General features: G+C 39.3%; 1 protein-coding gene across 4 annotated transcripts in view; it reads left to right on the top strand.

The window, feature by feature from the left end:
- XRN2 (5'-3' exoribonuclease 2) overlaps positions 1-7445 on the top strand; it is a 66488-nt gene extending 59043 nt beyond the window's left edge. For 3 of the 4 annotated variants that reach the window (XM_040248614.1, XM_040248615.1, XM_040248613.1), the window contains 2 exons: positions 4329-4467; positions 6846-7389. In XM_040248614.1, the coding sequence (XP_040104548.1) occupies positions 4329-4467; positions 6846-6911 (205 nt within the window). In that variant the 3' untranslated portion in view covers positions 6912-7389. Of the gene's footprint in view, positions 1-4328; positions 4468-6845 lie in introns of all 4 variants that reach the window. The other variant, XM_040248612.1, reaches the window with a different exon arrangement.
- The last annotated feature ends 6116 nt before the right edge of the window (positions 7446-13561 follow it).

Genomic DNA, 13561 nt, shown 5'->3' with positions numbered 1-13561 from the left:
GGTACAACTTTTTCAGGGTTGACAAGCTTATTGTATTGCAGTGTCACTGTAGGTCAGTAGTTATTAGTTGCCACTGAAAACAGTTTCTTCAACTACTTAAGACTGAACTGAATTAAACGCAGAAGGGACTCAGAAGAGGATTATGGGATCTGCAGTCTAATAAGTACCACGGACGAGGAAGAATGTGACATGGTTTAATAACAAGGGATGTTTGACATGTGTTCTTTCATTGATAAGTTGTGCTCGCCTAAGTCAGGTGGTCTCTGCACGACAAGGCAGCCAGGCATGTTATGAATAATTATATTAACATCTGAAGAATAAGTTTTAAGGGCAGCTTTAAAGTCTGTCGTCTCATGCTGGTCTTGCCTGCATCGGTAAATGCTGAGACGAGTTTAAGCCTCCTCCTAGCATGGCTTCCTTCTTTGCCTTCCCAGTCATGATCTGTTTTGTTTGCCTCTCCTCTGCCGTTTTAGCAGTCTGATCTGTTCACATCTGAAATGAATGAAGTGTTGTTATTTGAACAGGGTTATAACCTCTACCCCCTTTAAGAAAGTTCTTTTTTTAGAGACTCCAAAACCTCATTTCATTATTTTCTTCAAGAAGATAAAAGAAATTATGTTATTCAATTGTTTATTAATAGTATCAGCTACTTAGTGCAAGCTGCATTTTAATTTGGAACAGCTGCTCTTGCCTGTGTTTATGTTCTGCTTTCAGTGTGAGTGCTCAGGGCACATGGTATGTGCCACTTCAGCATCCTCAGAGTGGCACCATCGCCACACTAAATGAGTGAGGGGTGAATTTTTCTAAATATGTATTATCACATTCACACTGATCTTTCCTTAGATGACCTTCTTCTGCAGAACGTTTGTCACGTTTGCTGTTTAAGATTTGGTTTCCCCACTTTGTTGCTTGCTTTTTCCCATGTTATTAAATACTCACCGATATTAATAATCACCAAAGTGCCAGCACTGTGCTAATAACATGCTTTTAGAAACATGAATTCATTTATTCCTCCTGTCACCCCTTTGAAGTAGATGTTGTTACTTTTACAGATGAGGAAACTGAAGCCCACAGTTCAGTAGCTTATCTAAGGTCTCTCTTCCATACCGTTCTTTACCAAGAAACTTTTCACCCGAGCAAAACTCATTGGAAAACTGGCTCTGAGCATCCTGTCCCGTGAAGCCACAGGGACTTCAGAGAAGTCCTTCCCCTTCTGAGGCACCCTTTCTTCAGTCCTACAGCTTTCCTTCTCTCTCCACATTAAGCCCCCTAAGATCATCACTTATGTCCTGACATCCATGGGGTTTTCTTTGATCTATGATCTGTGCCCTAGTCAAGTTGGTATTTTCTTGATTGACTCTGTGAACCCAACAGATCTGAGGTGTGTTCTCTAGGAGTTTTGGTTTACTTTCAGTCAGAAACTAAAACCGTGCCATAAGGCAGAAGTTACATGTGAGCTTAATAGAATTCTTTCTTATGTCTTAGAGTGTGGTCATTTAAGAAACACACTGTTTATTCTTAAAGAAAACAGTTTGAATTTAGCCTCCTAAACGTCTCCATTAGCCAGCCTTTCAGCAGATACATCACTCATTTCTGTAGCCTGTGTCAGTCTAACCTTGCTGACCTTACATGACATAGAGGAGAACATACAAACTCACTTTGACTTTGCTGAGATGTCACAACTGGCAAGTAGAATTCTTACTAGAACCAGGTTTCACTGATCATTAGTTCAGTACTTTTCCACTGAACTGTTAAGTATTTGGTTGAGAACCCTAATAGAGAAGAAAATTTTTTAAGCGTACTTTTTTATTTTTAACATAAACTACCCTGTTCCTTGAATTAATTCCTACTTTGAGATAGTATTTATAATTCATATATTCATTTCACTTAAGTTACAACAGGAGCACCCCGCTCCCACCTTTGCCTCCCCCCAAAAGGACAACCTGATGGTGTCCTCATGATAGCTGTCATCCTGATGGTGATCGAGGCCCAGCTCGTGCCTCCTCTTCCCCTGGGTGCTGCCCTGTTGTCTGAGTCCTTGCCAGTTGGGGAGTCTCTTTTCTGGCCATACCTTATCGAAAGTGGCCATTTAGTTTTTTAACTTAACGGGCACTAAGCTCAGTTGTAGATTGTTAAAAGCTGATTTGTCATATACATATATATATATGTGTGTGTGTATTTATAAATTTAAAATATCCCAATGAGTAGTATATAATTATGTCATACTGCCAGCTACTTTCCAAAACAGTAATTCAGAAACTTAAGAATATTGTTGCCATCCACGGTGCGGAATGCCTCAAATAAGTTGCCTCAATCAATTGCTACTCATTTAAAAAAATGTGTGTCAGCCTCAGCACTTCCATCTCACATTTAGAATGTATTTTCCAGGGCAGATTTCAGTTTGTAAAAGTGTTTGCAAACTGATATAATTAGTATAGAAATATGGTTAACTTATGTATAATAAAGGCCTTTCTGCCACTACCAAGCAGAAGAGGGTGGTTCGTACATGTCCCACTTACATGGCTCTTTCCATTTAATTAATTATTTTTGTAACTATTTGATTAAATTATTATTTTTATAAATATTTTTGTCAAAAACCATTTCAGGTAATCATTTTAAACCAAAAGGAGAACTTTGTGCTTCTACATTGTGGCCTTGTTCCTGTCTTTGGGTCATAAAATAATGTAGAAGTGCATTTATAATGTATTTTAACCATGCCAGCTGACTGTAAAACTGTGGAGAAAACATGGTCACAGCTCATACAGTGTGTGAGCTGTACGTGAAACAAGCGGGTTTTGCATTAATGGCCCAATTTTCACGAGCCTCCTTGGTCACAGCACGAAGCTTAACTGCTCAGTCCTGCAGAAACTGGAAGAGACTGTGTCTTCTCTGCATACAGAGCTGTTCCTGCTTGACAGTTGAGCCATTCTCGCTGAAATATATTTATATTAGTGAATTCAAAAATAAAAGCCCCAAATATATGCATATTCTTTCTGAGGTACAGATCTTTCAGTTTATTTCGACTCACAGCAGATTATATTATTAGAGTTCTGGTCCCACCACTGTGAAGAATAGCACTGGCCTTTCTAGAATTCTTTAGAGAGCAGTTCTTGGAGACATCACACAAAAATAGTTTTCTTTGCTGGTTTTGTTTTTTTTTAAAGGGCAAGCTCCAAGTGAAGGAAGGAGAGTGGGGGTGGAGAGGATGGATTCAGGCTTGAATAGCTGTGAGAAGAATGCATTACCCAGTGAGCCCAGCTTTGGGCTTTCCCCGCTAAGACCTAGGCAGTGAGATTCATATGCTGATGTGGTCATAGCTAATACCAGCTACTCAGTGCTTTAGCAAATTTCAGGTTTTCTTATAATTCCTCCCAATGTCTGTAACAGCCCCCAAAGCTTCTACTGCTGAAATACGCTGGGGAATTTTGCTACTGTTTATTCTTGGTAGTGACTGTTGAATAAAATGGAAGTTGAGGAAAATACCTCAAGAAAGCTATGTCATACAGGGTGATTGCCTTTAGAGGGTAAATCTTTGCTACACTGTTTATGTGACAGCTTTAAATTGTTATGATTTAATACTTCATACCTGTTGTTTTGTATCTGCAGAGTTAAAATAGGCACTTGAAAACAATTAAAACATTTCTTTTGACCAGTAATCCGGGCCGGCAAACTGGGTTATAATAGCTTTTCAATCTGTGTTCCCATGTAAACTGTACACCAAATGCCAGTCAGTCCATGCCAATTAGTGCTCATGTTGCTAGGTCACCATGGTCAATTGAAAGCCGCATCAATAGAACTTGAAAAGGTTTCCTCCCGATCAGACCTTCTGACATATTGAGCAGAATAATGGATGGGAAAAAACAGCCAAGTCCCCTACCCTAGATTCAAAATACTCAGCAGTAAGAATTCATTTGCAGCGTGCAATTAACTAGAAAGAATGGACTCGAAGAACGAGCCTGGATATTTTTAAAAATAAAGCTTCATTCTCTCGTCTCGTGCATGTTTACTCTTTGGATAGAATCTTAAAATGTAGCCAACTTGGTGATCGTGGGTCCAAAACTTGAGTGACTAAAAAGGAAACTTTACAATTGAAGATGAACAGTTTTGTTTTTTTTTAAAGTCAGATCTTTCTGATTCAACTGACTTTTAAACAAATGCTGATATTTTATGAAATATGTTACACTACACTCGCTGTGAGGGACCTAAAGGCCACGCGGAGGATCCTATATATCCCATATGACAAATCCAAGCAGATTGGATTGTCCCAAATTTGGAAATGATACCTGTGAGATTTTGACCTTTAACGTAAATGTGATGCTTTTCCACAGAGGTGTTGGGGCCGAACCTCTGCTACCATGGAACCGGATGCTCCAAACCCAAAATGCAGCCTTCCAGCCAAACCAGTACCAGATGCTAGCTGGGCCAGGCGGGTATCCACCCAGACGTGACGATCGTGGAGGGAGACAGGTGATGGATTTGGTGTGGGCTTTGGGGTGGAAAGCTTACTGCTCACTTTGTCCTAACCCTACCTCTTGGGACTCAATGGTTGGTCCTAACCGTACCTCTTGGGACTCAATGGTTGGTTGGTTGTTTTAAAATATCTCTGTGTCAGTACTGTTAAGAGTAGCTCAGTTGCCCTTGGATCTTTCATTAAAAATGTTTATGGGATGAGTATCTGCCTCACTAAATAGGTTGTACTTTGAAGATGCTGAAGAATTTTCAGACCAAAAGCCCCTTTAATCACAGCAGTCCAATATTTAGCACAAATATGGTCCAGCACCAAAACATATTGTTTCTCTTTATGATGTTGCTTTTTGTTTTATTAGAAACTAGATCTTTCAAAATGAATGGTAATTTTATAGAAGCTGACGGTAATCTCTCACCTTTTCAGCTGTTACCTTTATTCCCCTTAGGAATTTTCTGTCTTGATTTATCTGTTGTGTCTTCATAGGATGAAATCTCTCCTAATTTCCCACTTTTTTTTTTTTTAAACTAAATTTAAACCAGCTACACATTGAATGAGTATAGTAATTCCTACAAATTCAGTAAGAGGAAGCTTTATTTCCTCTGCATAACATCCAGTTGTAGCAACATTTAAGCCTGAGGTCTGTTTGCCTCAGCCTGTCCCTCAGCCATTTGACACCCTGGCTAGTATTTACATGCTCTTTAATCCAGTGCTTGCCAGAAAGCAGGGTCTGAATGCAGTGATTCAGAGTGTGTAGTATTCATGGAGTTGGCACCTGCAGTGATGTGAAGTGGTTATTAAATTGCTTACCTTGTGTTACCTCAGCCTTTTGCAGTGCTTCAAATATTAATTTTCTAATTCAAGTTCTTGCCATGTGTCCCTTTGTCCTGACAACTGAGAAGAATCTCCTGCCAGCTAAGAAAAATCTTTTCTTCACACTTTTTTTGGTATACTCTTAAAAGTCTCAGTTCACTTTACAAGAAAATAACCATCTTAGTTGTCCTTTGAGAGAATTTTGTAACAGTTCTTTAGATGTATAATATTACTTTACATACATACTATCTGCCCAGAATCTCTACAGATGGTATATATCAGCAGGTTCTTTAGATCGAAACTTTATGCTGCTAGAGTCAAGGTGACACCAGGAAACCGAAACAGTGAATATTATTGAAAGGAAGGTATACCTGCAACTAGAAGTCACTCTGGAGAAATTTGAGTCCAGTCCCCTCATTTTCCAAGTCAGGAATTGAAACCTCAGATCTCCAGTTGTTCAGCAGCAGAGCTGGGGGTGCCTGTTAACTTCTGACCCCAGTTCAGTGGCTCTCTTGCCTCCTTTAGAGGAGACCCTCCCTTTAGAGCTTTCTGCTGTTCCAGGAGGTATAATTGTTATTCACTCAGGAGATCTAAATCGTTTAGGACCTTTTGGAAATACATTTCTTATTCAGCCTGTTTTCTGCAGAGATTTCTTTTTCAATTAGAATTTTGAAGCACTATTAAATTGTAGAAGTTCACTGTTAAAACCAGTGAAATTATACTTTCACTATATTTTTAGTGGAGAACTAGTAAAGTGCTCTGAGCTTCAGTATGGGGAAAGGGGTCCATTTCAGAATCCTCCCTAGAAACGAGGAGTTGTGATGGCAGACACATCACATTTATCTTTAGGTTGTACTGAAATGGTGTTTGGAAGCATACTAGGAAATGTTATGAAAGTTCCCTGTAATTGATTATGTAATAACCTAATGTGGTCTACTATTATTTATAGCTAAACAAAAATGCCTAAAATTAATAGTTCATTAGGAGAAGGCAGTGGCAACCCACTTCAGTACTCTTGCCTGGAAAATGCCATGGACAGAGGAGCCTGGTAGGCTGCAGTCCACCGGGTCGCACAGAGTCGGACACAACTGAAGCAACTTAGCAGCAGCAGGCTTCAGCTGAGGCAGCAAGCTCCTGCCTTGGTTAAGCAAAATGGCTTTCCTAGTCTAATATGTCTGAGGGTGACATGGGCACCTTCCTACAATGTGGCCTGAAATACCATGGGGGCTGGGGGAGGGGCTGGTGGTGGGCGAGACTGACAAGTGTTTTACACAAGACACTTAACTGTCCTTCATTTGTGTACATTTTAAGGAATTTCTTAGGTGCTTGTTAAGGCTGAGTTGGTTAGTTGTCAGTGATAGCATTTATGCTGATTTCCACTCCCGTGCGGCTTTGGAAAAGGCTGAAAACCAAATACACGTGTTTATGGAGACCATCCATGTGATATACCTATAAGAAATAGTCCCTTTCTTTTTGGTGTCTTTTTCCTTCGAGAAGTAAGATTAATTTCTTTGCAGGAGGATTAATCCACAAAGTAAACTTTTGCTTTTTTTTTTTTTTCCTTCAGGGATATCCCAGAGAAGGAAGGAAATACCCTTTGCCACCACCCTCAGGAAGATACAGTTGGAATTAGGCTTTTGTAAAGCTTTCCCAGATCCTTTCATCATTCTACAGTTTTATGCTATTTGTGGAAAGATTTCTTTCTCAAGTAGTAGTTTTTAATAAAACTACAGTACTTTGTGTATTTCTTTTAACTGTATATTTTTACTGATCCGATCTCACTGTTTTATGTTGCTTTCCAAAGATGCGTGTTGCATAATACAGTGGATCTGAATTTATTATTGCTTGTAAAACACATTTGATGGAATAGGAATACTGGTTTTTCATTATGGTTAAAAATCAAACCAGCTGTGGATTTCAAAACACAGTGTATTCTAGATCATCTAAGATCCATGCTGATTTTTAATGCACAAGAATTAAGTATGAACTCTTGAGCTGGAATCCTCAGCTAACTAGAGTGTATATTGTTCAGTATTTCTTTGGGAACATTTCATTGATGTACTTGTCATATGGAAATTTCTGGACTTTAGTAAAAAACAATGCAAAACTTAGAACTCTGGTCTCTTTTGTTGTTTTTCTTTTACAATATTTAAACTTTGAAAATCTTGGCAAGTGTATGGGTTTTTTTTAATCAATATATCAGCATTTTCTACAATTAGATGTCAGAAGAAAACCAATGAAGAAGTAGATTTTAAGAGGATATGGTCAGAAAGACAACCCATCTGACTCATGTATGCCTTTCCACTACTAATTTGGCAAATTATAAAATCTTCGTGAGATTATCTACATTTTACAAATTTCATGTATATTTGTGCTGCAGTTTTAAAGATTTAAATCTTTGAGAATTCTCAAAGTTTGAGAAAAATCTCTGAGAAAAGTTCAGGGGGTGGTGATGAGAGAGAGAGGTAAGGAAGATTGTGGTATAAATAAACTTCTAGTTACAAAATAAATGAGTCATAGGATGAAATTTACAGCATGGAGAATATAATATTCTTTTTGTATGGTGACAGATGGTAACTAGATTTATCGTGGTGATGATTTTGTAATGTATAGAAATCTGGAATCAGTCTATGCCCCTGGAACTAACACAGTGTTGTAGGTCAGTTATACTTTAGTGGGGGGGAAAAAAAACACAATGGAAGAACAGAAAGAAGAAAACTTGAAAAGTTTTGGACTTCCTTAATGGTCCAGTGATTAAGAATCTGCCAGCCAATGCAATTCCCAGTCCGAGAAGATTGCACATGCCACGGGGCAACTACGCCCCAGCACTGTAACTACTGAAGGCCACTTGCCCTAGAGCCTGTGCTTAACAACAAGGAAAACCCGCACACCAGAACTGGAGAAACCCAGAGCGCAGCAATGAAGATCCAGCACAGCCAGAAATGAGTAAAGACAGGATTTAAAAAAGAAAACCTGGGAAGTTTAATTCCTAGCTAAATTGCCTATGCTCCTTGGTATATTTTTGCATTATTTCACAATAGATTCCAATTTGTACTCATTTTTTCCGTAGCTACTAAGTACACTAATTCCTTAAAAGTATGCTTGCAGGTCACACACAAGCACTTCCATATATGTTTTTCGTTTTCCACAACAAATTTAGACATGTATGAAGACTTGTCCACTTTTCCATTCTAGCCTCAGATGGTAAAATAAGGTTTCTGTCTTTCTGACTTTTGACATTTTTGCTTTAATATTCAACAAAGGCAACTTGTTAATCTTAAATCTACTCAGGAAAAATCCCACCTTAACCTTGGATAGGAAGGTATTTTGAAGCTATTGAGTTCATTGCTGCTGATGGCTGAATACAGCAGGGTTCTTTATTGTTGAGATAAAGAGTCTCTGCTGGGAATTAACCATTGTATATTACCATCACAATACAGTGAAGGAATAATGCTGTTTATCTTCTGAGTATTAACAGTGTGTAACACCTGAATCAAGTATTGTATATTCCACAGGAGCCCATGTACATGTCTTAGGGTATACAGCTTCATAAGTACCCTATAGCCACGCTTCTGCAGGACCTAGATTTCTCAGATCTTTAATTTTGGTCTAGTTTAAGTTTTCATGAGCGTATCTAAAGTAATTGTTTCTGACTTGTTTTTTTGCACCATTGCACATAACTGTTCAAAACACATTAAGTTTGAAAATGTTTTTAAGTGTTTTGAAGACATCTAAGCAAAAGCCTGATGGGGAAAATTAAGCCCCTAGCTTTCCTCTAGCAGGTGGTGAGCCCCCGCTTCCTTCTCTCTCCTTACTGATATCTCTTTCCAACTTGTCCCCACGTTTGAATCTTCCAGAAAAAGTCCCCGTTATTTCAACAAAGGCTTTTTAGAACTTTCAATGGCGCGTATAAGCTATAACTAGCCCCCTCCACACTCAGGAGTAAATAAAGCCAACGGGTCGATTTTGTATAGTTTACTCCACCTTACTATGCTTGAGTAGGGCCAAGTTTTTCAAGGTCTCATGTTGAAGGTTTTTAAGCATTTAAGAACCTGGGAACAGCCCGACTTTATCGCGGCGCTGAGAGCCGGTGGTGAGCGTCTGTCTTCAGGGTAAGGTCGAGGGCAGCACACGGCCATCCGTCCCTCCCGGAACGCTGTCCGGCCGCGCGGCGTAGGGGAAGCAGGTGGGGAGGTGACCTGCAGGCTGACCCCGAGCCACAGCTGGGCGGGCGGCTCAGGGGGGCGCGCGTCGGCGGCATCATCACCTGGGTTCCCTGGGCCCCGCGCCGCAGCTTCGCCGCCCGCCAGCGTCGTCTCGGCTCCCCGCACGGATGCGACCATCGGCCCTGGAAGGAGGCAGCGGAAAGGGCCTTCTCCGAGGCTGCTGTTTTTTTCAGTTCTAAGCCTGAGGGTAAGTTAATTTCGCTTGGCTTGGAAATCAATGTAGTCGTTCTCCAACGTAACCTGGAAGCCGGGTTAGCAGGCGGCGCGGTCCCGGGCGTGGCCTGCATCCGGCTCGTCCAGCCCCGCGGCTGCCTGGAGCAGACCCGCTAGCCTTCGGCCCGCGAGCGCCAAAACTAATCAACTAGCAAGCGGCCCATTCTCGGCGGATTTCTTCACTCGGGGTGAGATGAATATCTGCATTGCTAGTTATCTGATACCGCATATATAGCACGAGGGCCAGAGGTAACAGGGTTTAATTAGTGTGTGTGAAATAGGAATGGAACCATTTACTACCGCAAAACAGTTTGTACAGCTTAAACTTAGGCAACATTTGCGATTAAGCTTTTATTAGAAATCACCTAAGCAACTACTGAAAGAGGTTACATGGAAATTTAGAAACTGAAATAAAAGGCATTTCATTCCAACGTTCTAAAGCAAAAACAAAGGAAACCAAAACACCTCTCTGAGAAGCTTCCAAACCTCCGTGCTCAAAAAATAATGACATAAAAGCGATCCTAAAATCACGAAGTGATCTCAATACTTACTGGAGAGAGCGACTCCTGACTTCAGGTCTTCTTTGAATCTTCTCCAGATGCTCACCAATTTTCACTAGCAGCAAAAGTCTACTTATTTAATTCATGTTTAATAAAAAGTATCCTAGTGCCCTGTTTCATTGGATTTGAGCATGGCAAGTAGTATTTTTAAAAACTGGACGAGTAATTAACATACGGAGTTTTATTCACATATTAATGTTAATGTTAAATAGTTGGGCGGTATCATTCATATTCTCAACTACATCTGAAACTTTTATCACCACTACACTGTGCATTATCTTATGCACAAATTCATATTTAAAAATCCAGTCATGGGTCTTTATGTGATTATGGTTCACAAATTTTAAAGTCTTTCTAAAAGCCATCATTACGAAACGCAGCTAACAAAGCAAGTCTTTGGAAGGTGCTTGCATTTAATGAACAGGATTGTGTCTCTGATTTGTTTTAAATTGAAAGTAAACAGTCAATAGCAGAATGGAGTTTGGACACATCTGTGTTGATAAAAGTCTGATTGACTTACTTGTTCTGACTGTTAGGTTTTAGTTCTAAGCAAAGCCTCAAACAGAAGACAACTGGGTTATACCCCCTCTTCCGTGTACAAAACACCCTTCCTGTATCTTTCAACATTGGGCGCGCATACACACACACACACACACACACAACTTCAATTTACATCCCAAAACAGATTTCAGAAGAGTACCTGCAATCTCCGCCGTTCCTCTCTGCAACTTGGACTCTGGATTTTGGTTTCTGTGCCTCAACTGGGAAAAAATAGGTTCGAGTGTTGTAAAACCCCAAAAACCTTTAGGAAACTGTGACATCTGCAGTTAGCATTTCTCAAACGGAGTTTTGCTGTGGCCTCTGCTAAACTTTGGAGGGGCTTTGTTCCCACTTAGACCCTGCGCCAACCTCCCTCTTGGTTGTGAAGGCACTTATCCTCCTCTTCAGTTAATGAGTTTCACCTAGTCTGGCCGTTTGTGTTTTTATAAAAGATCTGCAAAGCACTAATTGCAAAAGAAGAAAAAAAAGCTTTTGTTTAACATTAATCAGAATGTGGAATTCTACAGTATAAACATTTTCTGTTTTAATGTTTCAAAAGCAAACCTTATCCTAATTTCTGGATGTGCACACATAAACTCAGTACATTTCTGGGTGCAGAATGTTAAGCTCTCTGCGGCAGTTACCTCTGGCTTGAGTCCCTTACTATTTAAAGGAACACTGAAAGGAAAAAGATATGCCTGTACCAAATACACTTTCAGAAAATATTGTATAAAGAAGGCTGTTTCTTCTTAATGGTCTTTTTGATTGATAGTTTACTTAGTCTAAGGGATTTTTTTGTTCCAAAAATTACCAAGGGAAAAACTGTGCATGAAGATTTATTTTCTTTAAATATGTTACTCGGAACCCTTACTCCATAAGCTACTGTTTTTGTTAAGTATTGGGCTGTAAAAAAAAAAAAAAAAAAAACAAACCATGTGACTTTTATAACATATTTTCTAGAAGTAGAGTTTCAGAAGTTGAAGGAATCAATATAAAGAGGCATTTTAAAATCTGGCACATCAGTAATAGTTATGCTAGCCTGGCTAGCATTTTGAAAATCAATTTTATTAGTATGCAAAAACTCAAACTGGGAGAATTTTCTGAACGTATACTGCATCATTTTCATATTTTTTCTGCTCAAATTTAAAATGTGTTAAAAATCAGTTGTCATTTTACAAAAATGTATTCACAGCATTGATAAAGATTGATTCACTTGCTTTAGTGTTTTTTTCTCTTTGTGAAAGGAACTGGAGTTTTTATTATTACTGTTTACTGTAGAAAATAAAGTGCAACTTTTAAAAACACTTTGCACAGTTCAGAAAAATACCCAAGCAATGAAATGAAATAAAATGTTTCACTGAAAACTATAATTCTAAAATTTCAAATGTAGAAGAGGTTTAGGGTCCCTGGGAAATGTTTTGGTCATTTGTAAAACATGCATTATCCATGTTATGTCTTTAATTTTTCTTCATTTTATGAACTCACTTTCTCCAGCCTTCTTTTAGCATTTAAAATCTACTACCAGTTCTTTAAATCATGAATAAACCGAGCTGCGTTGTCACATCATGCCAACTAGTGTTAAAAAAAAAAAAAAAGCCTACACAACGTAGTGAAAAAGAAATGATCATTTGACATTTACCCCAAAAAAGGAATTAAAAGATTCTTTTAAGTTATATTTAAATATCCTTTTGAAACATAGGAAATATAAATCAGCATATTAAAGAGTAAATACATTATTTGTACAAGAAAACACCAACAAAATCGGTGTGTAACCCCTATTAACTTCTAAATATGAGAAAATAATAAATATTTTACTGATTCTTTACACACTGATTACCAGTCAATTAGTCACCTTATTTTCTTCCTTCTTGACATGCTTTGAAAAATAGATTAATTGATGTCTATCTTAGCAATTTTGCTTGCTTGTTCTAGTGTTTTATCAAGGTACTTTAATTCAGATAAATACCTTAGAAAGAGTAAATAACATGTCTGTAGAATAGGGTATAATTTATTTTGTCCGTTGATTTTGGGAGACCAGTTTCCATATAAAAAGTAGCTTACAATCTTTTCTTTTGACGAGCTGCATCTTAGAAGGAAAAGCCTCTTTTAGAATAATATACAAACACTCATTGCCAAATCATGATCAAAACATTTAAAAAACAGCATTAAGTTTAAAAAGCTATATCAATTCGTATAAGCAATATTTTGATTACGTTTATTCCATTTCTCTAAATGGCAATAACTCCTCTGCAGTAATGTTGCTATGTGCATGATCCACCTTGAGCTACAATTCAATTTACTTTCCATCAAACATTAATGAAATTGCACTTAAGCGGGGGCAGGGGGAGCGGTGAGGGGGGGGGTTCGAAAATTAATCTCCCAAGGTAAGTTCCACTTCAAGAAGAAAACCTTGTTAAAGCTGGGTTGACTTTTAGAGCTACAAACACCACCTAAGTCTCCAACGTTTGAAACTCCGAGAGCTTTGGTTAGGAACGTGGTGGTGGATGTGGACTCGGCCGGCTTTTTACACAATTTAGGAACCTCCGGAAGGAGGAAATCACCTCAAAGCCTCCCGGCCGGCGCGATCTCAGGATTCGATCCTGGGGCTTGTCGCGTTCCCACCCGCAGCGGCGGCCCGGCGCCCGCCCCTCTCCGCGATCCGTCCGTTCTCTCGCGAGCCGCGGCCCCGCCGTCAGCGCGAGCAGACCCTCGGGCGGCAGCGGGACCCCCGGCCAGCCGCGCCG

This window comes from Oryx dammah, unplaced genomic scaffold, assembly GCF_014754425.2.
Source record: "Oryx dammah isolate SB20612 unplaced genomic scaffold, SCBI_Odam_1.1 HiC_scaffold_10, whole genome shotgun sequence".
Classification (NCBI taxonomy): domain Eukaryota; kingdom Metazoa; phylum Chordata; class Mammalia; order Artiodactyla; family Bovidae; genus Oryx; species Oryx dammah.
Note: the sequence above shows the minus strand (reverse complement) of the source record. Positions and strands in the feature narration are given on the sequence as shown.